At 43.5% G+C, this 27,952-nt stretch overlaps 1 protein-coding gene and 1 non-coding gene across 2 annotated transcripts in view; one reads left to right on the top strand and one right to left on the bottom strand.

The window, feature by feature from the left end:
- Nucleotides 1–5,199: 5,199 nt before the first annotated feature.
- Nucleotides 5,200–27,952, bottom strand: part of LOC124243860 (uncharacterized) — a 98,252-nt gene continuing 75,499 nt past the window's right edge. The window contains exons 8-13 of the mRNA XM_046669925.1: nt 16,977–17,060; nt 14,645–14,754; nt 10,198–10,249; nt 9,080–9,276; nt 6,725–6,824; nt 5,200–6,284 (exon numbers count right to left, since the gene is read on the bottom strand). Of these exons, the coding sequence (XP_046525881.1) occupies nt 6,240–6,284; nt 6,725–6,824; nt 9,080–9,276; nt 10,198–10,249; nt 14,645–14,754; nt 16,977–17,060 (588 nt within the window). The 3' untranslated portion in view covers nt 5,200–6,239. The remainder of the gene's footprint in view (nt 6,285–6,724; nt 6,825–9,079; nt 9,277–10,197; nt 10,250–14,644; nt 14,755–16,976; nt 17,061–27,952) is intronic.
- Nucleotides 21,490–21,596, top strand: LOC124244299 (U6 spliceosomal RNA). The gene has a single exon (XR_006889949.1). It is a non-coding gene; the product is annotated as a U6 spliceosomal RNA (small nuclear RNA).

Raw genomic sequence — 27,952 nt, 5'->3', positions numbered from 1 at the left:
AACAAAAGGCAAGGGGTGCTTAAGCCTAAATACATTATCCTATTCAAGTTTCCAAAGAGCCCCATGAAAGTCAATATTATTCTCCTCCTCCTTCAAAGATTTTCATAATAAAATAAAATGTAGATCAGAGAGGGAAAGCACTTTCCCCAGGGTCACACAGTTGGTGTGGAACTAGGGTTCCAAGTTATGCTCGTGGACTACAATAATTCCAAAAGAGGAGTTGGAAGGCTCAAAGTGTGCTCTTTGCTCTTTCACTAACTCACGATATTACCAACTTGTTGTATAACTTTCAAACATCCTCATTAACCTCAGAGGTGGCTTTAAAAAAGACCATACTACCATTGTAGCTGCTTTGTCTGAGCGTTAGAGGGGTTAATGAGATTAAAGGCACTGGAAAAAAAACCTGGGCATTTTGCAGGAACGTTGTATGGTGTTGTCGGCTGGGGTTTGGATGAAGGGAATAAATTCTCATGTATTTCTCATGTTTGGAGAAAAATCAATTGCGTTAAATTTGTGTGTGTGTGTGTGTGTGTGTGTGACGAAGATTGGCCCTGAGCTAACATCTGTTGCCAATCTTCCTCTTTTTGCTTGAGGAAGATTGTTGCTGAGCTAACATCTGTGCCCATCTTCCTCTACTTTATGTGCGATGCGGCCACAGCATGGCTTGACGAGGAGTGTTAGGTCCACTCCCGGGATCTGAACCGGCAAACTCCAGGCCACTAAATCAGAGCACATGTGAACTTAACCACTATGCCACCAGGCCGGCCCCAAGTTAAAATTTTAAAACCTAATTAAAACTTTAAAGGACGGGAATTCTGTTATTTTTTACAACAGGAAATGTTGAGAACCATCGGTTGGCTAGTTGGCCAGAGTATAGGATTAAAGATTAGGTAAATTATGGCCTTAAACTGAGAAAACCATTTGACATCTTTCGCCTCAGCTTCTTTCAAACTTTGTAACACAGATATGTTGGTTCCACGCAAAGGTTAATAAGATGCGGTTATGAATCAGTGCCCCTTCCAGGTGCACACTGAGGCAGGAAAAGTCCTCCCAGAATCGAGAGACTCAGGGCCCAGCGTGGGATCACAACTTGTCTTTTGAGTGTTTTGAAAATAAACACTCCAATTAACAGACTAGCAGTAGATTGAGATCTTCAGTACAAGAACATGTTAAGCAATATCATTATTAAAAATGTGCTCTTGGAAGCATCTTCCATTAGAAAAAAATTATAACAAGTATATTGAGTGATTGACCCCTCAGCTATTTGCCATCATCCTTGGGTTAAAAAACAACACCCAGGGGGCTGGCCCCGTGGCCGAGTGGTTGGGTTCGCGCGCTCCGCTGCAGGCGGCCCAGTGTTTCGTTGGTTCGAATCCTGGGCGCGGACATGACACTGCTCATCAAACCACGCTGAGGCAGCATCCCACATGCCACAACTAGAAGGACCCACAACGAAGAATATACAACTATGAACCGGGGGGTGTTGGGGAGAAAAAGGAAATAATAAAATCTTTAAAAAAACAACACCCAATCTGGAAAATTCCTCGTACGACTTTAGCTTCCCTATCCATTTGTTCATACATGAACTTCTTGCCCTTGCAGTCGGTTCTCAACACAGCAGCCAAAACAAGCCATTCCTCTTCCTCCCGCCCCCAGCCCCAGAGGCTTACGGAGAGATGGGCTCTCGTGGCGGCATTTGGGGAATTGACTTTGATGCAAAGGTAGCCTTCAAATTCACTATCAGGAAAGCTGTGGCAGAGGTCACTAAGCAGAAGGGCTCATGGACCAAATGAAGACGCTCAAATCACAAGGTTCAGTGAATCCATTAGAAACGCACCGGGAGAGGCAAAGGAAAGGAAATGGAGCAGGTCCACACAGCTGGACCGAAGGCCCTCACTGCATGAGTCCAGGTCCACGGCGCCCACATAGCTGGCTTTCTTTGCCGCATCACCTTCCCATAAGAGTGTGGTGATGCAGACCAGGGCTGAGGCTGAGCGAATGGGCTCAGAAGATGCTCAGAGAGTAACTGTATCACAAACCCTCATGGACTTGTGACCCAGCATCAACAAGAGACACTCACGGGCAGTCTTGTTCCATCTGTCCCCTCACTGCAGTCATTTCCACCCCCAGGTCACTTTGAAGTGAATCCTAGACATCAGATCCTTTCCTCCACAAAAGAGAGATTGCGTGTGTATCCCTAAAAGATAAGATTTCTTTTGGTTAAACCTAACCATAGTACCACTGTCACACCTAAAAAATTAAGAATTCCTTGATGTTATCAAAAATCTATTCTGTATTCAAATTTGCCTGTTTGTCTCATAAGTCTGGGAGAAAATTCTTATACATATCTTTTGACACCCATATGCAAGAGCTCCCATAGATGGGTCAGAAGCCTAGAAAGGGAATTTCTGGGTAATGTCCACCCTCAGCATTTTTAGAATGTGCTAAATTGTTTTGCAGAGAAGTTGCACCAAATTTATATGCACCTGCCGTGAGTAAATTTCTCACACTTTGCATCCTGGCCAACACTTGATATCGTCAAACTTTATAATTTTTCCAATCTGATGGGTATTAAAAAAAAGCCATGGTTTTAAATAGCATTTTCTTGATTACTAAGGATTCTGAGTATCTCATTACATCTTTTTTTTAAAATTCAATGACAGGAGTTCTTTTAAAATGCCGGTGCTAACCATTTGTCCATTTTATAAATAGCAAAACATTCTCCCCCTTTGTGACGAGTCTTGTCACATCCCTGATGATACCCTTTTGTGGACAGAAATTCTCAGGTTCTTTTTTTTTTACTTTTTATTGTTTTATTGAGGTCACATTGGTTTATAACATTGTGTAAATTTCAGGTGTACATTATTATATATTAGTTTCTGTATAGACTGCATTGTGCTCACCACCAATAGTCTAGTTTTTATCTATCACCATACGTTTGTGTCCTTTTACCCCTTTTGCCTTCCCCCCACCCATTTTCCCTCTGATAACCACCAATCTATTCTCCTTATCTGTGTGTTTGTCTTCCACATAGACATGAAATCGTACAGTATTTTTCTCTATCTGAATTATTTTGCTTAGCATGATACTCTCAAAGTCCATCCATGTTGTTGCAAATAGCATGATTTTGTCTTTTTTTATGGTGGAGTAGTATTTCATTGTATCTCCATATACCACATCTTCTTTATCTTTTCATCTGTTGATGGGCACTTGGGTCATTTCCAACTCTTGGGTATTGTGAATAATGCTGTGATGAACATGGAAGGCAAATACCTTTACGAATTCATGTTCTCATGTTCTTTGGATAAATACCCTGAAGTGGAATAGCTGGATCATATGGTATTTCCATTTTTAATTTTTTGAGAAATCTCCATCCTGTTTTCCATAGTGGCTGCACCAGTTTGCATTCCCACCAGCAATAAACGAGGGTTCCCTTTTCTGCACACCCTCGCCAACACTTGTTATTTCTTGCCTTTTTAATAGTAGCCTTTCTGACAGGTGTGTGGTGATAGCTCATTGTAGTTTTGATTGACAAGAAATTCTCAGTTTTAATATGGTCAACTTTATCGCATTTTTCCTTTTCTTTTTACACTTTTTGTGCCTTTGTTTAGGAAAACCGTTCCTTCCCCCAAGATGGTCTCCCATATTCTTAAAATTGTATAGTTCTGCCTTTTTACCTGTAGGACGTTCATCTGCGTAGAATTGCCATCCACCCATCAGATGACTTAGAGATCCAATCTCAATGTGGAAAACTACTTGTCCAAGCACCATTAGTTTAATCATCTATTGTTTCCCCAAAGATCAGCAATAAATCTGCCATAACTAGTTTCCATCCTGTATCTAATTTGGGGCTCCCTATTCTAATTGCTTGATGTTTTTTATCTACCCTTGCACAAGAAAGCACCATTTTAATTGCTACGTAGCTTTAAATTAGGGCCTGATGTCATGGAGGACAAGCCCCCACCCCTTAGTAGCCTCTGTATGTCTTGCCTGTTACAGTCACTTGCTTTTCTAGATACAGTTAGTAATTAGATTGTCAAGTTCCATGAAAAATTATTGAAATTGCGTTAAATCTAAAGGTCGTATTGGGGAGAACTGACACCTTTTCAATATATATTATTTCAACCCATCAGCATGATTCCTTCTTTTATTTACTTCTCTTTTAACATCTCTCAGTGATGTTTTATAATTTTTTCAGAAAAGGCTTATACCTCTTTTTTCAAATTTAGTCCCAGATATTCAATTTCTATTGCTATCATAAATGGAATCTTTTAAAAATTATGTTATAAAATTATAAATTTTTTATAATTTTTATGGAAACACTTTTATCTCATTATAAAATCTCATAAAGCAAACACTTAGTAACCACCTCCGAGGTCAAGAAGTGACACATTTCCAGCCCCCCAGAGGTTCTCTTCCTAATCACAAACCCCTCCGTCCCTTTTGAAGTTAATCATTTTCCAGAAAATTATGATAATTGTTTTCCTGCTTTTCTGTCTTCTATGGAATTTTTCTATTTAGAAAGTTTTACATCATTTGTAAACTTTACAGCTTTTTCTTCTTTTTCTTGCTTATTACACTTGTCAAACTTCCAATACAACTTGAATAAAATTGAGGAACACAGGCATCTTTCTGTTGTTCTCGACTTCAAAAGGAAACATTGCAATATTTCACCATTAAGTACATTATTTTTTTATAATTTTTTTAAAAATATACTAACAGGTTAAGGAATTTTCCTCTTATTCATAATTTGCTATTATTTTTATTATGAGCAGAAATTACAGAAATGAACAATACATTACTGGGTTCAATTTGTTAATATTTTGCTTAAGAATTTTGCATCTACGTTCTTGAGTGAGATTAGCTTGTATTTTTCCCTCTAGATTATGCTGGTTTCACAAAAAGAGCTGGGGTACGTGCCCTCTTCTTCTATTTCTGAGAGAGTTCACAAATGAACAACGGCCCCCTTTCTTCCTTAAGTATCCATATAGAATTCACCAGTGAAACCACATGGACCTAGAGTTTTCTTATTTTCTTTGTGGGAAGGTTTTTAAATCATGGATTCGGGGCCGGCCCTGTGGCTGAGTGGTTAAGTTTGCATGCTCTGCTTCAGCGGCCCAGGGTTTCACCGGTCCACATCCTACACACTGCTCATCAAGCCATGCTGAGGCAGCATCCCACATAGCAAAACCCAAGGGACCTACAACCAGAATATACAACTATGTACTGGGGGGCTTTGGGGGTAAAAAGAAGATTGGCAACAGATGTTAACTCAGGTGGGAATCTTTAAAAAAAAATGGATTCAATTTACTTAATAATTGTAGGACTCTTTGGATTTTCCGTTTTCTTACTCAGATAATTCCCTAGGAGTTTGTCCATGGTTGCTATGGAGATGTCATCTGTATTTCCAACTTTATTCCTTTGTAAGTGTTTTGTCTTTTCTCTCTGGCTTCTTTAAAGAAGCTCACTTGACATGCTGCCCTTTTTATTTATTTCTCTTGTGATTCCTTGGGATCCTTAAATCTGAGGATTGATGTCTTTCATTAATTCTGGCATTTTAAAATTTTTTCTTCAAATATTGCTTCTTCCCCACTCTCTGGATTATTCCTAGTGGAACTGCGACTAAACGTATGTTGGACTTTCTCACTTTAGCCTCTGTGTCCCTTAACCTCACTGTTACATGTCCCATCACTTTGTTTTTTGGATAATTCCTTTTGGTCTACATAGTTCCCTAATTCTACGCTCAGTTATGCCTAACCTACTCTTTAACCCACTCGTTGAATATTTATTTTTATTTGTTACATGTTTCTGCTCTAAAAGCTTCATTTCTTTCTTTTCCAAACATCTTTGATTCATTTTCATGGTTTCCTAGTCCTTACTCATCATCTGAAATTTCTTTTTACAGTTTCTTTAAGCATATCAATCATACTTATATTCTTATCAATATTGATAAGCTAGCAATCATCCTTATATTTTCTGCATCTGATAATTTGCATTATCTCAATTCTCTGTGACTCTGATTCCACTGACTCTTATTTCTGTTTGTTCTCATCCATGGTTCTGGGTTTCCACATGGAAAATGTCACATTTATAATGAGTTTGTTAGTTACTTGATGGTACCCTCATTGCTTATCATAACTCTGAATTAAAGAAAAAGAAATCTGCCATTTAATTGCTTCTCTGGGAATTCCAACATTTCTTCATCCTCTTCATCTAGGTAGGATGCTACAGTCTCATTTTTAATCCACGTAGTTAGTCCAATATCGCCTTGCTGTCTTAGCCTCCTAGAATGAAGAAAAGAGAAAAAGAATATATAAAAGCTCTGAAGGGAACATGCCTTGGGGATGTGCCACCCACCATCCCTTATAACTCTAATTCTTGGCCATTTGCTCTAATTCACCAAGGAATTAGGAAGCAATTCATCTCCCCTATTCCTGCCATTATCCTGGGAGCCTCCCTCTCTTTGGGCTGCTGATCCATCTAACCCTCCAGCACCAAAATCCCAGTGACCTTCACCCCGACACCACTGAAGAGGCAGTTTCCCTCTTGCTTTTGGGCATCGCCCAGAGATGCTCTGACTCAGAAATCTTAAGCTCCGTATCCTGCTCTGACCACAACCTCCTGTCCTCCAGCATCTCTGCTTTCACCCTCACTCTAATTTGTTCTTTGATCTCCTGGGGAACCACACCCTCTAACCCTCAGACAGAGAAAAGACGGAGCCAACCACAACTCGGTGTGTCTGAATGGCTTGTTCCAGGGTCAGGGGTGCTGTGGTCATCCCAGGAGAAGCAGCCTCACCCCTCCTGTGTTCTGGAAGGTTAACCCTAAAGGAAGAGAGAGAAACTTCTCTTAAAGATTGTGTTTAAATTACTTTTCTATAGATAAACTCTTAAAATGGTGTTAATACCAATGCAATTTTTTCTGCAAATGTAAGGTTTTTTTCCATTTCATTGAACTTCATGACACTAACCTTCTTTGGATCACAGATTTCCTTAAAAATCTAATTAAAAAAAACATGAATCCTTTCTCAAAGAAAATCATATGTACGTAATCATATACAACATATTTTAAAGGGTTTACGTCCCCCTCAGCTTATGTACCTTACATTAAGCACCTCGATCTACTATAAATTTGCCAGATTTCCCCCATTCAGTGGCTCTCTGAAGTCTGTTTCACTTGTAATGTTTTCATGGCACATGCGTCCACACTTACCCATATTCCTACCTCTTGTCCTGATCATGTGAATCCACAAGGCTATTATATCTCAAAGTGGCAATTTTGACCAGTGGGGAAATTGTGGAAATGTTCTTCAAAAGTGTGGGAATACAGCATATACATTTTGGGTTAGCATTTCATACTCAACCATCCTGCTTTGGAAGATGTTTTGAGAGGCACAGACACTATTGCCTAAATAAAACAGCATCTGCTTCTAGCAAGAACAACTAATCCTCACCAAAATCAGTTAGCAGAGAAATGAAAACAAACCACTATTAACAAGGGTGTGTGTGTGCACATGTCTATGTATGCATGTGTGTGTGTGCAGGAAAAAAAACCCATCCCCAGTGCAACTTACATGAAAATACAAAATATTAATGACTCAGGAATGTTCATCTGCTCTATGTGTTGGCCTGAAGTTAATATCTACAAAACATCTATAAATCAATCAAATTTGAGGGTTACCCAGGAAACAGACCAGATGACAACTGGTGTCAGATGATCCTGTCCTGTCTTCGGTTATGGGTCTACACAGGGTGTCCAGAAGAACAGCATCTGTAACCTTCTCGGAGGGCAGAAAGCGGGGTTTGCCTGGAGTGGAGAGAGACTTCTGACTCCTCCCCAGCCCTCACCGGCAATGAGTGTGCACCACTTTCTCAGGCTCTCTAAAAATCGCCTGTCTCTGTGCTACACTGCATCTTTAGGGTAAGAGAGCATGATGGCTACGCTTTAAAGTCCAAGGTGCATTAATTAAGATATTAACTCTGTTCATTTCACGCTAGCTGGAAAGGACTCTGAAAAAAACAATGAATATTGACAAGACACCAAAGTAATATGAGACGGAATCCCACTGTCTTGTCTTCGAGTCTCTACCACGCCACATCAAACTGGACTAATGCTAAAAGCAGCTGTCCCACAATGCAGCTGAGCGTAATCGGAGGCCAGGCTGCAACTGGGTTTCTCCCTAGTTGGAGGCAGCCTCAGCCACGCTGCCTCAGCTGGCAGCCCTGGAACCCTGGAGCCTTTCCCCTTTATACGAGGTTACTGGGAATGGATGCAAGGGGCCTGGCACAGAAGACGTGCTCCATCATATAGACATTCGTTGTAACTGCTGTCTGAATGGATGTAACTCATCTCAGACAAGGAACTCAGCATTCAAAGAGCTCGTGCCATGTGCCGGGCATTATGGAAAGCACTGTATCTACACGACTGAATTTAGTCCTCACAACAACCCTAGAGCAGGTATTCTTGTATCCATTGACCAAGCCACGTAGGTAGAAAGGGGCAGGCAGGAGCTGAATCGGGTGTGTCCTGCAACGTCTATGGCACCATTCTGCCTCGGAGTGAGAAGGGAGAAGTGAGCATGATGTAGATTTTACAGATGGAAATCCAAACCAGAAGGAGCTCATTTATTCATTCATTCAGGAAAAATTAATTGAGCTCCTGCTGTGAGCCAGTTGCCGTCCCAGAAGCAGGAGGCGCTGTGGTGAGCAAGACAGCCGTTGCCCCCTGGCTGGGTTTCCAAAGGGGAGGGCAGCAGGAGAGAGTAGACAGACAAGCCGACGACAACCCATCGACCTGTGGATCCATGGTGATGAGTGGAGGAAAATGCTGCACTAGGAATGATGAGGGCGATGGGAGCACAGTGTGGTACCCACCCTCCCCCAGGGCATCCTGGAAGGCTTCCCGGAGAAAGTGGTATTTGGGCATAGATCTAACATAGGAGCCTGCCACACTCAATCTGGCACTCAGGTTTCCTAGTTCTCAATTCCTTTTACCTTTCCACTGTCAAATTCTTCTCAAAAACTGCAGTTTGGTTTCTTTGCAACATTTTTCATTTCTGGCATTTTTCTAGGCTACTCACATGCCACATGGGGCTGCTTGGTGTCTTCTTGTTTTCTGATTGGAATCCTTTTTCTTACTGTCTGGGCTGTCACATTTCAGGAAGCTGAGGCAGGGCGGTGCTGCAGGCTGCCGACCAGCTGGCCGCGAGTCTTCCCTCCTCGTCTCCCTGGGCTGCACGCCGCGCTGCCTGTGTCCGCCTGGGAACAAGTGATCCAGCTGTCGGAAGCAAACATCACCTTCATTTTTTGTGGTTATTGTTTTCATTACCTTCAGAATACTGTCAGAAATAATTTTTAAAACACAATTTGCTAAAGTTGGGCTAGCAATGATCATTAAAATGTGTGTTTATTTATTTATTTTTTTTTTTATTTTTTATTTATTTATTTTTTTTGCTGAGGAAGACTGGCCCTGAGCTTACATCTGTTCCCATCTTCCTCTATTTTGTCTGTGGGATGTGACCACAGCATGGCTTGATGAACAGTGTGCAGGTCCACATTTGGGACCCACACTTGTGAACCCTGGGCCACCAAAGCGGAGCACGCAAACTTAGTAACTATGCCACTGGGCTGGCCCCTATTTATTCATATTTTAAATTTTTCATTCGATAGTATTTGATATTTTAGCAGATAGTACCTTATTGCTAAGAAATACTGGTAAGTCCCCTGTAATCCTCTGTGTGTTCATCTCGTCTATGATCACCCATTGGGTGGTGGCTTTGCTGGGCAATGTCGTGGCACAGAGAGAAGGGGCAGGAAAATCAGCCCACAGAAAGGCAGGTGCTGTTTTGGTTTCACTTTGTTTTTAAGTTAGACTCAAGATTAAATTTTTATTTCTTCAAAACCAAAACTAACCTCTCTGTCCTCTGGTCACCACATCAGAGGACATCAAGATCCAGAATGGAAATGGAGTTCGGTAAGAACAGAATGCATCTTCCTCCTTAATTCTACCCGGCGGCCACTTCTTACAGGCAGCCTTCCTGTATGCACCAGGACTTTCAGGGCACAGTCTGCTGACACGCAGCAGGAAAGGTTCTGTGCTTTCACAGTCAGCTCCCCCACAGCCGGCCCCTTGCCCACGCGCCCCCAGAGCTGAGGATAGACCCTCACTGTGCGGCTTCCAGACCAAGACAGTACTGACCAGCCCCCTGGCTCTGTCCACATCTGCAAAGCGGCCGTCTCCTTCCAGCAGGCTGCTCGGGTAGCACCAAACAGAGAAAAGCAAACACAGAAGCAAGCTGTCAGGCTCCACGCTCCTTGAACACACAGGCCTGTATTAGAGAGCCCTCAGCACTTCTCATTTTCATCTCGAAAGAAAAGATGCCAAATCACAGGCGAAGACGGCAGGTGGTCTGGGTTCAGGAATGGGCGAATGGCACAGCTTTAGTATGAAGCGTATGAAATCCACCCATTATTACAGGCCAGGAAACTACATTTTCCTTTTGCTGCTACAGAGTATTACAAATAAAATCTGGCATAAAACGGGCCTTAACCCAGAAAGTTTGGGGCCGAAGGGGTGCCCGTGGCCGAAGGGATGCCCCAGGATCCTGGCAAGGATTTCAGTCCGCCAGGCCCCTTGCTAGCTGTGAATACAAGAGCCCTCATGAGCCTCGGAGCTCGTGACAGGAACACTTAATTCCTCAGAGGGCTGTGAGGACAGAGTGACATATGTGTCCATGGGGAAGGCAGCATGGTGCCTAGATGGGGTTGGCACTCACTAGCTGCCACTCTCTCTCAATGCCAATAATAGATGCAACATTTGTCACCGTGCCGCCCCCTCCCCTCGCCTCATCTGCATCCTGGTCTGCGCTGGGACGTTGGGGACAGAGGCCGGGACACTGTCCTTCATGGGGAGTTCCCTTCAGGCCTCTGCCGGCCCTGGAGGCCGAGGACCTGTGGGTTACCCTGGAGTCAAATTATGGACCCCACAGTGACAGTCTCAAGGATGTCTCCCTCCTTATGATGCCTGTCGTGTCCATGGCAGAGCCCACGCCCTCTCACCTGGTTCTCATGACAGCTCTGTGACAACACGGAGTAAAGGTTGTTGTCAGTGGTTTATTTTGAGGACACAGACTCTAGAGCCCACAAAAGAACTGTCTGGCGTCACCGGCTACCAAGGGTGGCCTGGGCTAGATCCCAGGGGACTGCATCTTTCCTTTCCACGTTACTTCTCCTGGCGAGGCCATAACAGCTGAAGCAAAGTACAGGGCGAGCCCTGTGGGCGAGCCCCCGTGTATGAGTCCCCGGTGGGCGAGCTGACAGCAAGGCCCTGGGGGGCTCTGAGTGGCGCGGGGGGCACTGGCAGGCGGAGGAGAGGCCAGAGTGAGCTGTACCAGCATGGATGCCCTTTCCCACTGCGATGAGACAGGTGCCTGAACACCCAGCCTGCCATTTGTCCCCGTACACACGGTACAGCAAACACCAAGGCAGAAACAAACAGCCTTTCATCAGCTCCCGGGGGACAGCTGTTTGACAAATTGCTTTTCTTGGGAAAGTATTCAGGGCTCTGGGAGGGTCCACGATAATTAGAAGACGCGGTCCCTGCCTTTGAGGCACTTACAGAGGTCAGACAGCTGTGGACTGTGACTCGAGGAAGGGCCATTTCGACCCAGCTAAGACAGGAGCTAGAAATGAAGGAGATAAATCCCGGAATGCCTCCTGGAGGAGGTGATGGATTAGCTGACATCAGAACAGGGAGCAGGGGAAAGGAAGCTGGCAAATATTTCAGCTGGGAATAGCCAACAAAGTGTGGTCGGTGTGCACGGATGCCCTCTGAAGGTGCGTTTTAATGTCATGGGTTGTTTCATGTTGTTGCTGAATCTGGTCTTGGGCCAGGCAGGGAGAAGCGTCTTCCGGTGGGCTGTCTCTGAGCGTGAGGGGCAGAGCATGACAGGCTGCAGAGTTGCTGTCATTACAGGTCCTTCCTAGCTGGAGCCTGAGGGCGTCCTGTGCACCTCCCGGGTGCTGGGGCCCTGGGGGTGTTTATAGGCACCTTCGGCTGATGCACGATGAGGATGTCGTCAACCCAGGCATCCTTCTTTTGGTCCAGGAACTAAAGCCCACGAAGGGCTGAGAAGAGCATCCCGCACATTTCGAGGCCTCTGCCCAAGAACCAGTGTGCAAAACTAAGCAAACTTCTCAGCTAAACTTTGCTGCGTGTTTGGCTGCAAACATCTCAACTTTGCAAGGACGTGTTTTTTTTTTTCTCCAAATGGGTTTTCCTTGGTCATCTGCATTTCTAATAATCCTAAATCTTCACGTCTCTATATGCCCAATATAAGAAAATGTAATGCAAACTAAAGGAAGACGGAAGCAAGCTGGGGATTTTTGCAAACTGGGTCTCCTATCTTTTTCAACTTAAAATTTTGCGATTTTTATTAGGTTTTAATAGGATGTCTCCTAAGCATGGAAATTAAATGTTATCAGGTGCTCCAAGCAGCTAAGGGACCTTGACTTCACAGAGCATGTTGGACGCCACCCTTGCATCCACCACGCAGCTTCCACCTTCCGTTGCTTTTGTGCAGGAAACACGGATCAGCCGACAGAAAAGACTGACCATCAGTGTTTCAATCCAGTCCTGCTGTGTTCCTGTAATTATTTGGATTGGCTTCATCCAAACAAAGAGAATATTTCGAAGACATTCAGCCAATTTCTGATGGGAAGGACAGGCGACCAAGAGTGACCACCAGACCTCACGGAGCAGGCTTCAAGACAGGAGCCTCATTTGCATTTCCGAGGCCAGACCACACTTTTCCCAGATATTGCCATTTCCCCAACTATTTGACTTGATTAAAGGAGGATAGAAAATGACTTACGCCCCTAAATTGTGACAACAAAGGCTGGGTTTCTCTCTTCAATCAAAACAGCATGGCTGCCTGATTCAAATGCTAATAGCCAGGGCCTGAATTGGCCACTAAAAGAGGGAGACACTTTCCCCTATAAATGACCACAAAGTCACTCCTTTGCTGTCAGAACCTGCAGGATTCTTCCAGTTGGATATTCTGTTAAATGGCTTCACGGGAAACATCCCAGAGGCGGTCTCGGGGCGCTGTGTGTGTCAGTTCCTGGGGAAAAGAAGAAGGCTTCAATTTGAACAAGGCTCTCGTCTCTTTGGTAATGCTCCATCTCCCTGGTATGTATCCAGGAAGACATCTGAACAGATCTGGTGCAACTCTGGGATTCTTCACTGGACAAAGCCCCAGTTTTAGAGTTGGTTGCCACCATCTCGATTCATCCTAATTCCGTGGTGGCCTCGTTTCCTGGGGGTCCCAAGAAAGCAAGTAGCTTCTCAGCTCCCTAGGGCCACACCCTCCACCCCAGTCCTCCCACCAGGTGCTGTGCATGCCACTACTCCACTTGTGCATGGGAGCTGAAGATGGTGGACTTGGGGCCAGATGATCCAAGTTCAAGTCCAACCACTCAGGCGGTGCCCTTGGGCCAGGTACCGGGCTCTGTGTACCTGTTCAGTCTCAGGGGAAGGAGACCAACGCCTATCTCACACAGGTGAGGAAAAGCACACAGAGTACACCTCGTTGGGGTCTAGAGTCAGTGGACCAGAGGCCCATCATTCCTCCACCACTAACCTGACCCTAACCAGGTCAGCCAACATGCTGAGCCTGAGTCCCTCTTCTGTGACAGCACTCACTTTGTAAGGCTTCCCGAACACTGATGGGGCGCCAAGGGATAAGGCACCAGCACTGGGCCTGGGCAGCGGTCGGTGGTAGAATGCAGAGCTTCGCAGGCACAGAATCAGGCTGGATGACATAGAGCGTTTGAAAACTCCTCTCCCAGTCTCTAGGCCTCTCTTTGGCCTTTACTAATGTCTTTTTTTTTTTTTTCTTTTAGATTTTTTTTTTTTTTTCCTTTTTCTCCCCAAAGCCCCCTGGTACATAGTTGTGTATTCTTCGTTGTGGGTCCTTCTAGCTGTGGCATGCGGGACGCCGCCTCAGCGTGGCTTGATGAGCAGTGCCATGTCCGTGCCCAGGACTCGAACCAACGAAAACACTGGGCCGCCTGCAGCGGAGCGCGCGAACTTAACCACTCGGCCACGGGGCCAGCCCCTTTACTAATGTCTTTTTAATATTTGGTTTTGTGTTTGCCTCAACCACCAGTTACGCAATCGTGCCCATTTTGACTGTGCCCAGCGTGGGGGCACGCTGCTCCCAGAGAGACACGCCCTCGTGCTCCATGATGCGCTAGAGAGATGCAGCCCTGTCCTGTCGGGGTGTGCATATCTGGTAGGCGCAAGGCTGATTTCACATTTGTGTGAGTAAGACGCTTCCACAGTTTCCAGTCCCGAGGGAATTGTCATGCAATCCTCAAAGATCATTCCATTTCTCCATCTCTCCTTCCTACAGCCCCTGACAATCTCAAAGGACAGAGGTTCCTCTGTGTACATTTTAGATTCACACTATGCCAGTTTCTTTCTTCTTGATTAGACTCTACGACGCTTCTTTGACCGGGAGATAGTTTTGACACCATTTCGCAGAGTGGCAGTTCTTTTACGCATCTGTGAAAAGACTGTGAATTTGATGGTGCAAAGACAGGTTTAAAACAGGCATCCTTATATGCTTTAGAGAGGACCTCACCTCCTGGAGAAGCGCATGTTAGCGAGAGAGGCAGAACGCATCTGATACAAGCGGCTGAGGTAGTTCTTACTTCGGGAAGGCTTCTCAGCTGATTTATGGAGAATCTTGTTCTGAAAGAAATGCTTTATTTATTTTTTTGTTTTTGTTTTTGTTTTGAAGAAGAAGATTAGCTCTGAGCTAACATCTGCCGCCAATTCTCCTCTTTTTGCTGAGGAAGACTGGCCCTGAGCTAACATCCATGCCCACCTTCCTCTACTTTATATGTGGGGGATGCCTGCCACAGCATGGCTTGATGAGTGGTGCTAGGTCCGCACCCGGGATCTGAACCAGCAAACCCCAGGCTGCCAAAGCGGAACGTGCCAACTTAACTGCTGAGCCACCAGGCCACCCCTGGAAGAAATGATTTATTTTTATTTTTTACATTCACGTCTTCCCTCTGCAGCTGGAATTTAAAACTGTCACGGATGGGTACTTTTGCCTCCTTCTATCTCTAACACACGGATCAATACATTGCACACAGTAGGTGTATACTGTGCAGTTTCTTATGATGAGTAAATCTAGCACGCTCCCATTGATAATGTTACCTAGTTTACATTTACAATACCTTTGATGCATGTCAGAATATTCTGGATATGCTGTAAGTACTCAGCCTTCTCTGCCTCGGTCTTATCGTATGAATTAGTTAACGAGACAGCACTATTGCCACTGAGGGGCGATACTATCTGACAGAGAGCTAGATACCTAAGCTATGATGGGTGAAAATATATATACATACATATATATATATATATATATTAGTTAGCATAGCATAATTAAAGGTGGTACCAAGTATAGTATTTGAGATATTTTAAAAATCCAAAAATTGCAACATAAATTATACCACTCTAAGAAAATGAAATTATTTTTTTAAAAAAGCTACAGAAATAGTTGGAAAACTAAAGCAAAACCCAGTTGAATTTCAAGGGAAAGAATAGCAAGTCAGAGAAAATTTCAACCAGATGCAAATAAAGCAAGAAACAAACAGGAAGAAAAAGTAGGGGGAAGGGAGGGCCGAGAAAGTGATTGTGTGGCAGTGAATTTTCAAGCCCCCCAGGCCTTTGTGAGGAAATTATTGTAGATAAATCACGGCACATTCTGGTTCTGGTTGCAGAAGAGGAGCACTGTGGTCACTGAGAACCGGCCGGCGGCCAGGCAGAACCGGGCACCAACAGCCATAGGATTTCCGATGTTTGTCTAATCATCGGATCACAGTAATTATCTGGGGATCTCGATAACAAAACAGATTCCTGGGTCCCCACACAGACCAACTAAATCAGAGTGTCTGGGGAAAGGCCTGAAACCCCACATTTTTACCAGGTGCTCCAGGTGACAGCTGTGATCCGGCGTACTTGGGGCACACTCGCAGAGCTAAGTATGGCTCAGGAAAGAACCCAGAAATAAAGAAAGAGGCTGGTCTTCTTTCAGATAGCCCCAAAAAGTGTGCATTATATTCTTTGCTTAAAGAATCAGATTTCAAGCTAGATGATATTAGTTATAGGACAAGACTTGTTTTGTAAATGAAAGGCCTTAGTAAGTGTGCGTGTGTGCTACCCCGTTGGGGTGGTGCCTAGATTCTAGACTTGTAGGTTCGTGGAATTTCACAGGCAGGATGAGTCACCAAGAAGGTCATCCTGTCACACCCCCTCACTTGACAGGCAAGGATATGCCTCTGTGTGCCACTCAAGTTTGTAATCCTTGCACTTAAGAGCATGTATTTGCAAGTATGCGTCTTTCACCCTCTTCTGAGTTTGGGAGAATTCTGGAGCCTACACCCTTAAACTATGGACTGTGAATAAATTAAAGAGAGTTCAATTCTAACTTTCATAATCCATGACAGTAAGTCTTTGGAGGAAAGTTTGTTCATTAAATTCCACGAGTTTCAAGAATTCACGTGAACCCTAAGGAGCTCAAATATTGCTGATGTAATCTTGACATGCCTTTAGGAAATTAAGCCAAAATAGCTGTGTCTGTGGCTGGCGCTTCAGGCTGGGGAAAATCATTCCTGGCCTCAGTGAATGGAAACATGTATAGGACGTACCCTCAGCCTCAGCCCCTCAGCCAGGCTTTGCCACTATTCTCATGATAAAGAAAAACATTTGTCTGCATCCTTTTTCTTCTTGACCACTCCTGATTCTCCTGAATTTCACTTTGAACCCCCAACACCTTGGGCCTCCTCACAGGTTAAAGACAACTGGACTCAACCTGGGACCCAACACAAAAAAGAGCTGGGAGAGGAAGGGAAAGGTGCCAGAAAGACCCAGCAGAGCGTGTTAAGGAGACCCATGCAACTCACCTTCTCCCAGCCTTGGGCTACTTTTCCTGCAGTTTCTCGCTGTTCACACTTTTTCTTCCATTCCATAAGCCAAGAAAGAAGGCCCTTAGAGGAAAATGCAAGATATCTTTTTACAAATATCCTTCAACACCGCAGTTTATTGACACTGTCAGCCAAGCTGTGTTCCTCCAGTTTTCACTGCAACTCAAAAAGTGGGGAGGGGCCAGCGCCGTGGCCGAGTGGTTAAGTTCGCGTGCTCCGCTGCGGTGGCCCGCAGGGTTCGGATCCTGGGCGCACACATGGCACCACTCGTCAGGCCACATTGAGGCGGCATCCCACATCCCACAACCAGAAGGACCTGCAACTAAGATATACAACTGTGTACAGGGGGGGTTTGGGGAGATAAAGAAAAAAAAAAGTGGGGAACTTGCCTCACGGTTTTGTACCTAGACAGAGGGCAAGGCCCCCACTGCACGTCAAGGCTAGGATTCCAAATGCAGCACTGTGTTGCCCAGACCCACTTTTGGTGACACTTCCCATCCCTAATTCCAAGATGTGTGCATGTCATACCTAATTATGTAGGCTCTTTGGTTTGATGGTGCCGGGAGCTATTTTTTTGGAATTATGACGGCGTTGTGTCCTCTGCAGAATGCCAGCCATTGCATTTGTCTCTTATTTTCTGGCTAAGTATAAATGGGATGTATCAGATATATAACAATATCGACCATTTCCTCCTTATTTGTTTGGTCCCCCTCTTCGCTGGTTTTACATGCTCTGGGAATTTCAGTTCTTAGCCTTCTTTCAAATTTGTCCACATTTTTTTTTTCTTAAATCATCTTCGGAGGAAAACCAGGAGAAGTGTCAGTGGTCAAGTCTGGTCCTCTCACTGACTTCCACAGGGCCTTGCGGTCAGCCCTGGGGTAGGACGGGGAGCGTGTGGATTCGGAAGCTGTCTTTCTGGTTGAGATTCCAGCTCTGGCTCTTCCTTCCTGTCACTCTGGGTGATGACAACTCAACACCTCATTTGCCTCATCAATCTGGTAAAGACCACGATACCTAATTGAATCGTAAGGATGAGAGGTAAGGTACGTAAAAACCGTTTCACGGTGGATGTTGAACGCATGTTGGCTAAGGATAATGGGCATTTCTGCGTTTTAGCTCCCCATGTGACCCTTCCAGAGAAGGTCAATGGTCTGATCTGGCCCCTTCCTGCCTCCAGACCTCTCCTCCAGCTCCCCCTCAGCACAGGTCGCCCCGGCCTTATTTATTTCTGTTCTCTGCTCTGGCTGCCCCCTGGCCTGGTGCTCTTCCATCTTATGCTGTCCCACTGGCTTCTCCAGGTCACGTAAACCTCATCTGACATTCAGTGCTGGGTTTGGTCTTCCCAACCAACCCATGATGTAGATACCATCATTCTCATCCCACAGATGACTAGACAAAGCAGGGAGGGATGGAGAAGGGAGGTACATAAGAAGATGGTTAGGGGTGATAATACAAACAGGCTGACACTAGTCCCAGCAATTTTGTCCAGAGTTCTCTTGATAGCTTCATGCCCCTGAAGAAGATGTCCATGATCCCTTTGGCTCAAGCACGACAGATGGCTCTGAGCACTGAGGGCAAAAGAAACCTTAGTTGAGCTAAGCCTTTGAGCTCAATGAAGATAAGATGTGTCCTTATATGGGCAGAACAGCAACAGAACAGCAACTCAGCATGCGTGAGCCTAATCTTTCCAAACGAGAGGCAATCTTAACAGTCAGATTGGGTTAATGGCCACGTGCACAGAATACAGGACTAGCCCATCTCAGCTAAGAACCACGGTGTCCAGTCAGCATGGAAAACATGCTATTTTGAAAAATCTTGAAAATTTTACTTTGGTGTTGATAACTTTTCTCCCTCTATTATGGCCCATAAAATCCCATATTGCAATCACCAATTTTAGGCAAATTTTCACGTTAAGTTTTGCCTTCTGTGATATCTGTTGTTTTCCTGTCCCCCTCACTGCCTTTCTTTTGGCAGGAGCCCCCACCCCCTTGGGGAATTGCCTGTCTTCTCCATCCATCTCCCTCTGGGGTCATCACAGCCAGGCACTGTTGTCCCCTCATGGCCTGGATGAGGCTGGGCTGAAGGAGGAGAAAATGATGCCAAACACAAAGCAAGGCAGGATTGAGAGGAGACAGAATCCTGAAGAAGACGCAGGCATCCGGAGACAGACACACCAGCTCAGACTCCGTGCACCCAGTGACACACACTCAAGCCCTTACTCTCTATATCGCCTGCATCCCAGAGTCCTGGCTTTCAACTCTATTTTGTGGGTCCTGTATTTTTTCCACACACACACTAAAAAAAGTGGCAGGAGATTATTTTTAATTTTTCCCCAGTTTTATTGAGACATAATTGGCATATAACATTGCATAAGTTTAAGACGTACAACATAACAATTTGATACGTGTATTTATTGCAAAATAATTACCCCACTAAATTGAGTTAAGATACATCACCTTGCAAAACTACAAACTTTTTTAGGGCCGGAAGTTTAAATTACAAAAGATGTCTTGTTGAGTTGAAGGCCTTTTATTTGCTAGAAGGACTAAATCTTAGGGAGAAACTTTTCTGTAGGGGATCACCTTGGATGATAAACCACAGTGATAGAATCTCTTCTTGTCGGGGAGTATTTGACCTATGACTTGAAGCTGGTAAAGATGGTGCTCTCTGCAAAGACCAGTAATTAAATCACTACTGTGTTTGTTGGGAAAGTTTGCCCTGAAGAAATTGTGCTTAGCTGGAGTTTTAGTGTTTTCCTGGAGGCATCTTCTTTTCTGCCTGTGCATCTCAGTTTTATCCACCAATTCTACTTCCTCCTCTTCTTTATCTTCCTCATCTTTCTCCTTCTGCTCTTTCTTGTCTTTCGCTTCCTCTCTTCTTCTTCTTCCTCTTCTCCTTTATCAGCACCTACTTGGTGAATCTCCCTGTGAGCTGAGGAGGGCTCAGCTCAAGTCTTTGCGATGCTCTCCTGCATGTCCAGGAGCTGTAAAGATAGAATGTTCTCCCTGCGGATCAACCACTTCAAACTGACGCCTTAAGTTGCTAGTGAGCTGGCATGCCATGGCCGCAGGTCAATTCTGGAATTACGATGAAGATTTCACACAGTTTCATGTTCTACATGCTTAACTGGCATTTTAAAGTTTGAAATAATCCTTTTCAAATCATAAAGCTAAGTATGTGCTTCAAACGATTCATTGTCAGTTAAGGAATCATTGAATATTTCCCAATCTCTTGTAAGAGAGTCACACATGCCTAAAAGGTCTTCAAATATTTTATTTCTTCCTTTATTCCAGAATTGTTTGTATCTCAGAGTTTATAAACACTCTCATATACTTTTGGATATTGCAGTCTAGATCTTAGGTCACTTACAATCTTTTCCTTTATTAGATGTTTCCATTGTCCCCACCCATTTTGGAATTTGGGCTGCACTCACATGGTCTGTCAGATCAATCACCTCCATTTTCAAAAACTCGTTCTTGTTTGCAAGTCTTTTATGTGACCACCTCTTCAATCCAAGAACCATCTGATCCGCCATATCTGTACAAAGGTCTAATTGGTTTCTTCCAATCTTCAGAGGCAGAAAGCTTATTTGCCTCCAGTTTCTGTCTTAAACTGTTTATTTCTAGCTCATAAGAAGCTTGTCAACTGGCTTATGATGAGCACACTCTTCCCACAGGTTCTGCCCATCTTAAACCATATCCTCGGATCTTCCAAGGGAATCAATAAAACACCAAATTCCTTACTTGGAAACACACAGGGAATATTGATTATAGCTGCAGCCAGCACTGTAATTTTGTTTTCAATCTGTCTTTACTAGTAACGCTATATACCGAAAAAAAAATAGAACGCATTCTATTTTTATCTTGGGATATATGACAGCCCCAGGTAAAGTTGGGGGGCAGGGTTGCCTTTTTAACTCCAAGATTTTTTAACTGTTAATTTTGAAAAAAAATTCAAACTTATACAAACTTACAGGAATAGCACAATGAATTCCCATATGTCCTTCAGCTAGATGTATCGATTGTAAACATTTTTTCACATTATGTGTCACATAAAATGCATGCTTTATCTCTCCCTTTCTCTCTCTTTACATACGTATATATGCATGTATACATGTAATTATAATATTATCATTACTTCATCATTTGAAAGTTACAGACCCTTTACCCCTAAATATTTCATTGTATATTTCCCAATAAAAAAGGTCATTCTCTTATACAATCTCAGTAGAATGACCAAATTTAGGAATTAAATTTGCTGTAATGCTATTATCTAATTTACAGACTAAATTCAAATTTCACCAATTGCTCCAATGTACTGGTAAAGTTATAATGTTTTAAGGATGTGTTGAGAACCAGTCAACTAAGATAAGGGGACATTAACTTGCTTTTGAAAATAAATCTATATCATAAAGATAAAAAAATGTCAGGTTCTATGGTGAGAAATAGACTCTACCAACAAGAATTATTTAGGTATTCAGAAAGCTACAGGAGTGATCACTTCAGTAAAACACACACTAAAATTGAAACAATGGAAAGAAGATTAGCATGGCTCCTGCAAAAGGATGACACACAAATTCATGAGCTGTTCGCTATTTTCTTCAGAAAGAAAAAAAAAATAGTTGAGCGTTATGGACCGAATTGTATTCCCCCAAAATTCATATGTTGAAGTCCCAGCCCTCAATGTCACATATCTGGAGACAGCACCTTTAAAAAGTAGTTAAGTTTAAGTGAGATCATAAGGGTGGGGCCCTAATCCAATAGGGCCAGTGTCCTTATAGGAAGAGGAGGAGATACAGGAGATGCTCACACAGAGGGAAGACCATGTGAAGACACAGAGAGAAAGCAGCCGTCTGCAGGCCAGGAAGAGAACCCTCACCAAGAACCCATCCTGCTGGCACCTTAATCTTGGACTTGCAGACTCCAGACTGTGAGAAATAAATTTCTACTGTTTGAGCCACACAGTGGCATTTTGCTATAATAGCCCTAGACTGGGAAAAGAGAGAGGTAAAAATAATAGATTATCATTTTCATGAGTTTCTTAAATCAGATTGGATGGTTGAAGCAAATACGATAACACCATCTGATGTAGTGCTCAATGTATGTAGACAAAATATTTGGACAATTTTATTTAAAAAGTAGAAAGGGTTAAGGAATCTAAATGGAAGTAAACATTCAACACTTCAGTCAAAGTTGTAAGATTTTGATACAAGGAGGCTATGATAAGTTACTTATATGTGTTGTAATATCTAGAACAGCAACTAAGAAAACTATACAAAGTGATATGATAAAAAATTACAAATAAATAAAATGGAATTCTAAAATATGCTGAGGTAATCCACAGAAAGGCAAGGAAAGAGAAACAGAGCAAGGAGAAACAGAGGGAAAAAAACAAAACAAATAATAAAATAGCAGCATCATAAATCCTAACCATTTATAATTACTCTAAATGTAAATGGTCTAAATACACCAACTAAACAACAGACAGCGGCAGAATAGATAGAAACATACAATCCAACTAAATGCTATCTACACAGAATTCACTTCAAACATAAGTACACAGCGAGTTTGAAAGTAAAAGGATGAAAAAAGATATACCATGCAAAAATCAAAAAAAGCAAGATTGGCTATGTTATAGCAGATAAAGTAGACTTTGGAGCAAAGAAAATTACTAGGGACAAATAGAGACATTACACAATGATTAAAGGACCAATTCACCAAAAAGATACAGCAGTCCTAAATATGTATGCACCAAACAATAGAGCTTCAAAATACAGGAAGGAAATATTGAAGGGAGAAAGAGACAAATTCATGTCCATAGTTGGGGACTTCATCACCCCTGTCTCAGCAATTGATAGAACCTCTAAACAGAAAATCAGCAAGGATATAGAAGAACTGAACACCATCAACCAAGATGATCCAATCAATATTTATAGACAAAAGAAAGATCTTCAAACATGTGGAAAGTAACCAACACACTCCTAAATAATCCATGGGTCCAAGAAGAAGTCTCAAAGAAAATTTTAAAATGCATTGAACTGGTGGAAAATTAAAACACAACATATCAAAATTTGCGAGATGCAGCTAAAGTAGGATTGGGAGGGAAATTTATAACACTAAATGCATACATTAAGAAAAGAGGAAAAGTCTCAAATAAGTTTTATAAGTTCTTACTGCATCTAACTAGGAAAAGAAGAGCAAAACAAATCCAAAGAAAGCAGAAGGAAGGACATAGTAAAGATAGTAGATAACTAAATAAAACTGAAAACAACAAAGAAGAAAAAATCCATCAAACAAAAGGTAGTTCTTGGGGAAAAAACTCAACAAAATATATAAGCCTCTCGCAAGACTGGCAAAAATAAAAAGATGTAAATCACAATAGCACCCAGAAAAAAGACGAAGTACTTAAGAACAAATCTACCAGGCATGTACAAGATCTATATGGGGAAAACTACAAAACTCTGATGAAAGTAATCAAAGCAGATCGAAATAAATGGAGAGTTTCCACATTCATGGGTGGGAAGACTCGATATCGTCAAGATGTCAGTTCTTTCCAACTTGATCTACAGATTCGATGCAATCCCAATTAAAAGCCCAGCAAGTCATTTCGTGAATATCAACAAACTGATTCTAAAGTTTATATGAAAAGGCAAAAGGTCCAGCAGCGCTAACACAATACTGAAGAAGAACAAAGTCAGAGGACTGACACTTCTCGACTTCGAGACTTACTATAAAGCCACAATTGTTAAGACGGTGTGGTATTGGAGAACAAACAGACAAACAGATCAATGGAACAGAAAAAAGAGCCCAGATATAGACCCACACAAATATAGGGAACTGATCTTTGATTAGGGGGCAAAGGCTATGCAACACAGAAAGGATAGTCTTTTCAACGAATAGTGCTGGAACAACCAAACATCTATATACCAAAAAAAAAAAAAAAAAATGGAATCTAGGCATTGACTTCATGTCTTTCACAAAAAATTAACTCAAACTGGATCACAGACCTAAATGTAAAATGATAATTTTATCTTTACCTTAAAGGATCTGGATTAGGCTTTTCTTTTTAACTCTCCACAAGGTAGCTATCTAGCAGTCATTTGCTATCACATAAAAGATCAGCAAATTTGGAACGTTTTCTTTGCATAGAAGAAAAGCATATAATTTATCTATCATTGAAATGTTCCAAGTGCTCCACTTAGAAGTAACCAATAACCTCTTGAGTGGCATAGAAGTGTCATGGCCACAAGCCACGTCAAGACACATGTCACTATATATTTTACTTTTATTGTTAACTATACTAATGATATTCTGCATCATTTTGCCCACTTCTGGGTTCCACTCATTTTGCCCAAGTTCACCTAGAATGATGCTATGAGTGAATTTCACATCTGATGCTATGTCTATAACCTACCCCAGAATCCTTCTCTATTCATTCCTGTCCAAGATGTCACTACCTTAGTGATTGTGTTTTCACTAATTCTCTGTAATTTTTTTAACTAAAGAAGTTATTTATTCTTAAGAATATATCTTCATCATATACACACATGGGGTAATATTCAAAATGTTTAAAACTGGTATTGCACAGGCACTTAACAATCGGACCAGCAGCTGGATTGTGGAGCGTTCTGGGGAGTGGATGGGGGGAAGCTCCCTTGGGGCTGAAGCTGTTCACTGTTCACCCACGTGCACAGAAGTATTTCCACGTGTCAACAACTCCAACAGTTATACCCGCACATTCAGACGGATGGTCACCCCTAGGTAAACATAGATCTCATTACAAAAACAGATGCTGGTGAATGCATGAACTGAGACCCATCAGGTCTCCTGAACTTCTTGTGAAATATGACAAAATTCTCCCACTGAAAATTTCTTGGAATACTAGTTTTTTCAGATCTTCAGCCAGGTTTCCTAAACGTCACCCAGCAGCATACGCTTCAGGAATACATTTTCGTTTGTCACCTTACTGCTTTCTGTATGTCATTTTGGTCATTTTTATTCTCAGCCGGAGGACAAAGTTCCCACCAATGACACATGACTTTTTCATCTTTCTCTAAGAAAGAAGCCTCACAGGAGAGGCTTCTCAATGACCGTCATTAGGTTTAGTAAAACTTTGTAAAGTATTGGATGCAATAGTGCATGATTTTCATGTCACTGAGAACTATAGCAGTGGGAACTTTCAAAGTTCCCAATTTTTTTTTTTTGGTGAAGAAGATTATCCCTGAGTTAACATTTGTTGCCAATCTTCCTCTTTTTGCTTAAGGAAGATTGTCCCTGAGCTCATATCTGTGCCAATCTTCCTCTATTTTGTATGTGGGTTGCTGCCACAGCATGGCTTGACAAGCAGTATGTAGGTCTGTGCCTGGGATCTGAACCCACGAACTCCAGGTCGCTTAAATATCTTGCTAAGTCACGAAAGCTTCAGAGGAGTTTGAGCTAGTTTCTCAAATCACAATGTGCACCGAGGGGCAAGTCTGTCTGAGGGGGAGGATGGGAGAAAATCCACACAATCGGTGGTGTTTTTGTCATTGTTTCTTTCTGAATTACCTCTGATTAGATCTTGCTGTCAAGCCACCTTTTCATGAGGGTGGCCAAAAGCTCATCCTGGGTCCCAGAAATGGCCTCCTCTGCCATTTCCTTGTGGTTGTGCATCATCACCAATGTGTGGATAAGCAAAATCTGTTAAATCCACTTAACCAAACACACAAAAACTGCAGCGTGTCCCAAAGAGCTGAAGCGAGTGACGCGAGGACCGTCTGTCCCACTGGGTGGCCTCAGGATACTTCACCTATCGGTATGAATTCTTTTGGTTAAAGAACCCCCAGGGCGGGCCCCATGGCCCAGTGGTTAAGTTCCTGAGCTCTCCTTGGGTGGCCCCGGGTTTCCCCTGTCTGGATCCTGGGCATGGACATGGCACCGCTCATCAGGCCATGCTGAGGCGGCGTCCCACATAGCAGACACTAGCTGCCCTGGTGCTGTGTGACACATGGGACAGTGAACCAGCCAGAGATGGCGTGTATATTAAATACCAGTTATGCTTACCTCCTTTTTTATGTTTAGAAAAAAACATGAACGAATAGAGAAGTTTTCTCCCTCCCCTAAACGGGTACTTTTGAGCAGCCTATTTTGGAGAACGCCAACTCACATTCTTGAATTTCAGGACTGTGTCTTCCTGGCAGGGGAGGGAGACCTTGCCTAAATCCCAGTGGCAGGGTGGCCAGCCCCCTCTGAACCAAGAACGTGATGCTTCTCTGCAAAGACCTGCGTGTGAAATACTACGTGTGAAATACTACGGGCTGGGGACCGATTCCGCTCCTTACGTGTATAAGCAAACCTGCCGTATTTGGGGGAGATACAAAAGGAACATAAGTTTTCTGCCCTGTGGGGGTTTGCAACGAGCTGGGAAGAGAAGACAGAGGTGACTGGCAATGCCAGGTGGGCCCCAGTAAAGGGCAACATGAGGGGGATTGGAGGTAGTTTGGGCTGTAGGAGGAATGGGAAGGTGGGAAGCAGTGGGAAGAGGAAGGGTGGCTTTGAAGGGAATGCTTTGAACAGGTGAGGGAAAAAAAGAGGGAACGAGTGGCAGGGGGGAAAAATATCCTTAACGCCTGGAACGCAAATGCCAAATTCAGAGGATGGAGAAGAGACCTCCAGCTGACAAAGGCTGGCTTCTGTTTCAGTGAGAGAAGAGGGTGGACTTAGATACCCATCCAGGGGTCTGACTTTGCCCGGCAGGCAGCTGGGTGGGGTTTCCAGCAGGACCGTAGACTATCAGATAACCATATTAGGAAGCTCAGTCTGCTGGCGATGCGTAAGGGGTGTGGGAGGAAAGGTGACGAGCTGGGGATGGTTCCAGCAACACCGGTGATGAGGACCCGAGTTAGGGCTGAGCGGTTCCATAAAGAAGAGTGCAGACCTGCCCCACCCCCACCCCTGCCCCAGCCCTTTACAGAAAAAAGCTTGCAGATCTCTAGAAAACATAAAAGTCCCAAATCTGATATTCACTGTAGATTCAAATTGACCAGTGAATCACTTAAACGTCTTTATCCTTAAGGTATTTTTCTTTTCTTTCTAATGGATACAGTTGGTGTAAGGATGACCGAGAGCCTGGCCCCTTTCAAGTCTGGTTTCCCTCATCAAGCCAGCAGATAATGGTGTGGGGGGCTGAGCGGGCGGGGAGGCAATCGGGCCCAGGGCTTCCTGTTGTCCTAGCATTAGCATACCTACTCCCGGATCAAAGAGAGCTCTGCTTTCCCTGCGCGCTCCCAACAGGGGAGAAAGAAGTCTAATATAATTAAAAATAAGCTGCAATTTGGTACGATCTGAAACTGTGACAGTTTGTGACCCAGGATGGAGGTTTATGGAGAGCTGTTTTCTCAGGACCTGTTTAGAATATTCTGGAACTTGAACCTTTTCTGCAGAGAATTTACGACCTTGGTGTCTGCTAAGATGTTTTCTCAGACCCACCCCTTTCCGTAGAGAGAAATCATTTCTAAGGTGGATGCCATGTCATTCCCCTCCCACGTCAAATGCGGTTGGCCCGAAGCTGAAATATTTCATTTAATAAGTAACGTGATTCCGCTGGATTAGCTGAAAGCATAGGAAAAAGGAAATAAATATATAAAAGTGCATCTTACGTGTCAGACTCTGTTAGACGGCATTATACATTTATCACTGGCTCCCTTATTCATTCTGTAGACTATTTATTGAGAGTTTGCTCAGACCCTGTGCCAGGTGAGCAACCACGGGCAGGATTCCTGTCCCCCTGGAGGCCACAGTTCACCAGAGGTGACTGATGTTAACCAAATAACCACAGAAATGCGCCGGCAGCTATAGCTGGGTAAGTGCTCCTGAGGACGAGGAGTCCACCCCAAGAATCTAGGGTAGGAAACAATTGGATGGGTATGAAGAGATGGGAAATGCTCCTCTAGGAGTGGGGCTCTGGCCAACCCGGCC

The sequence above is a fragment of the Equus quagga genome, chromosome 8 (genome assembly GCF_021613505.1).
Source record: "Equus quagga isolate Etosha38 chromosome 8, UCLA_HA_Equagga_1.0, whole genome shotgun sequence".
Classification (NCBI taxonomy): Eukaryota; Metazoa; Chordata; class Mammalia; order Perissodactyla; family Equidae; genus Equus; species Equus quagga.
Note: the sequence above shows the minus strand (reverse complement) of the source record. Positions and strands in the feature narration are given on the sequence as shown.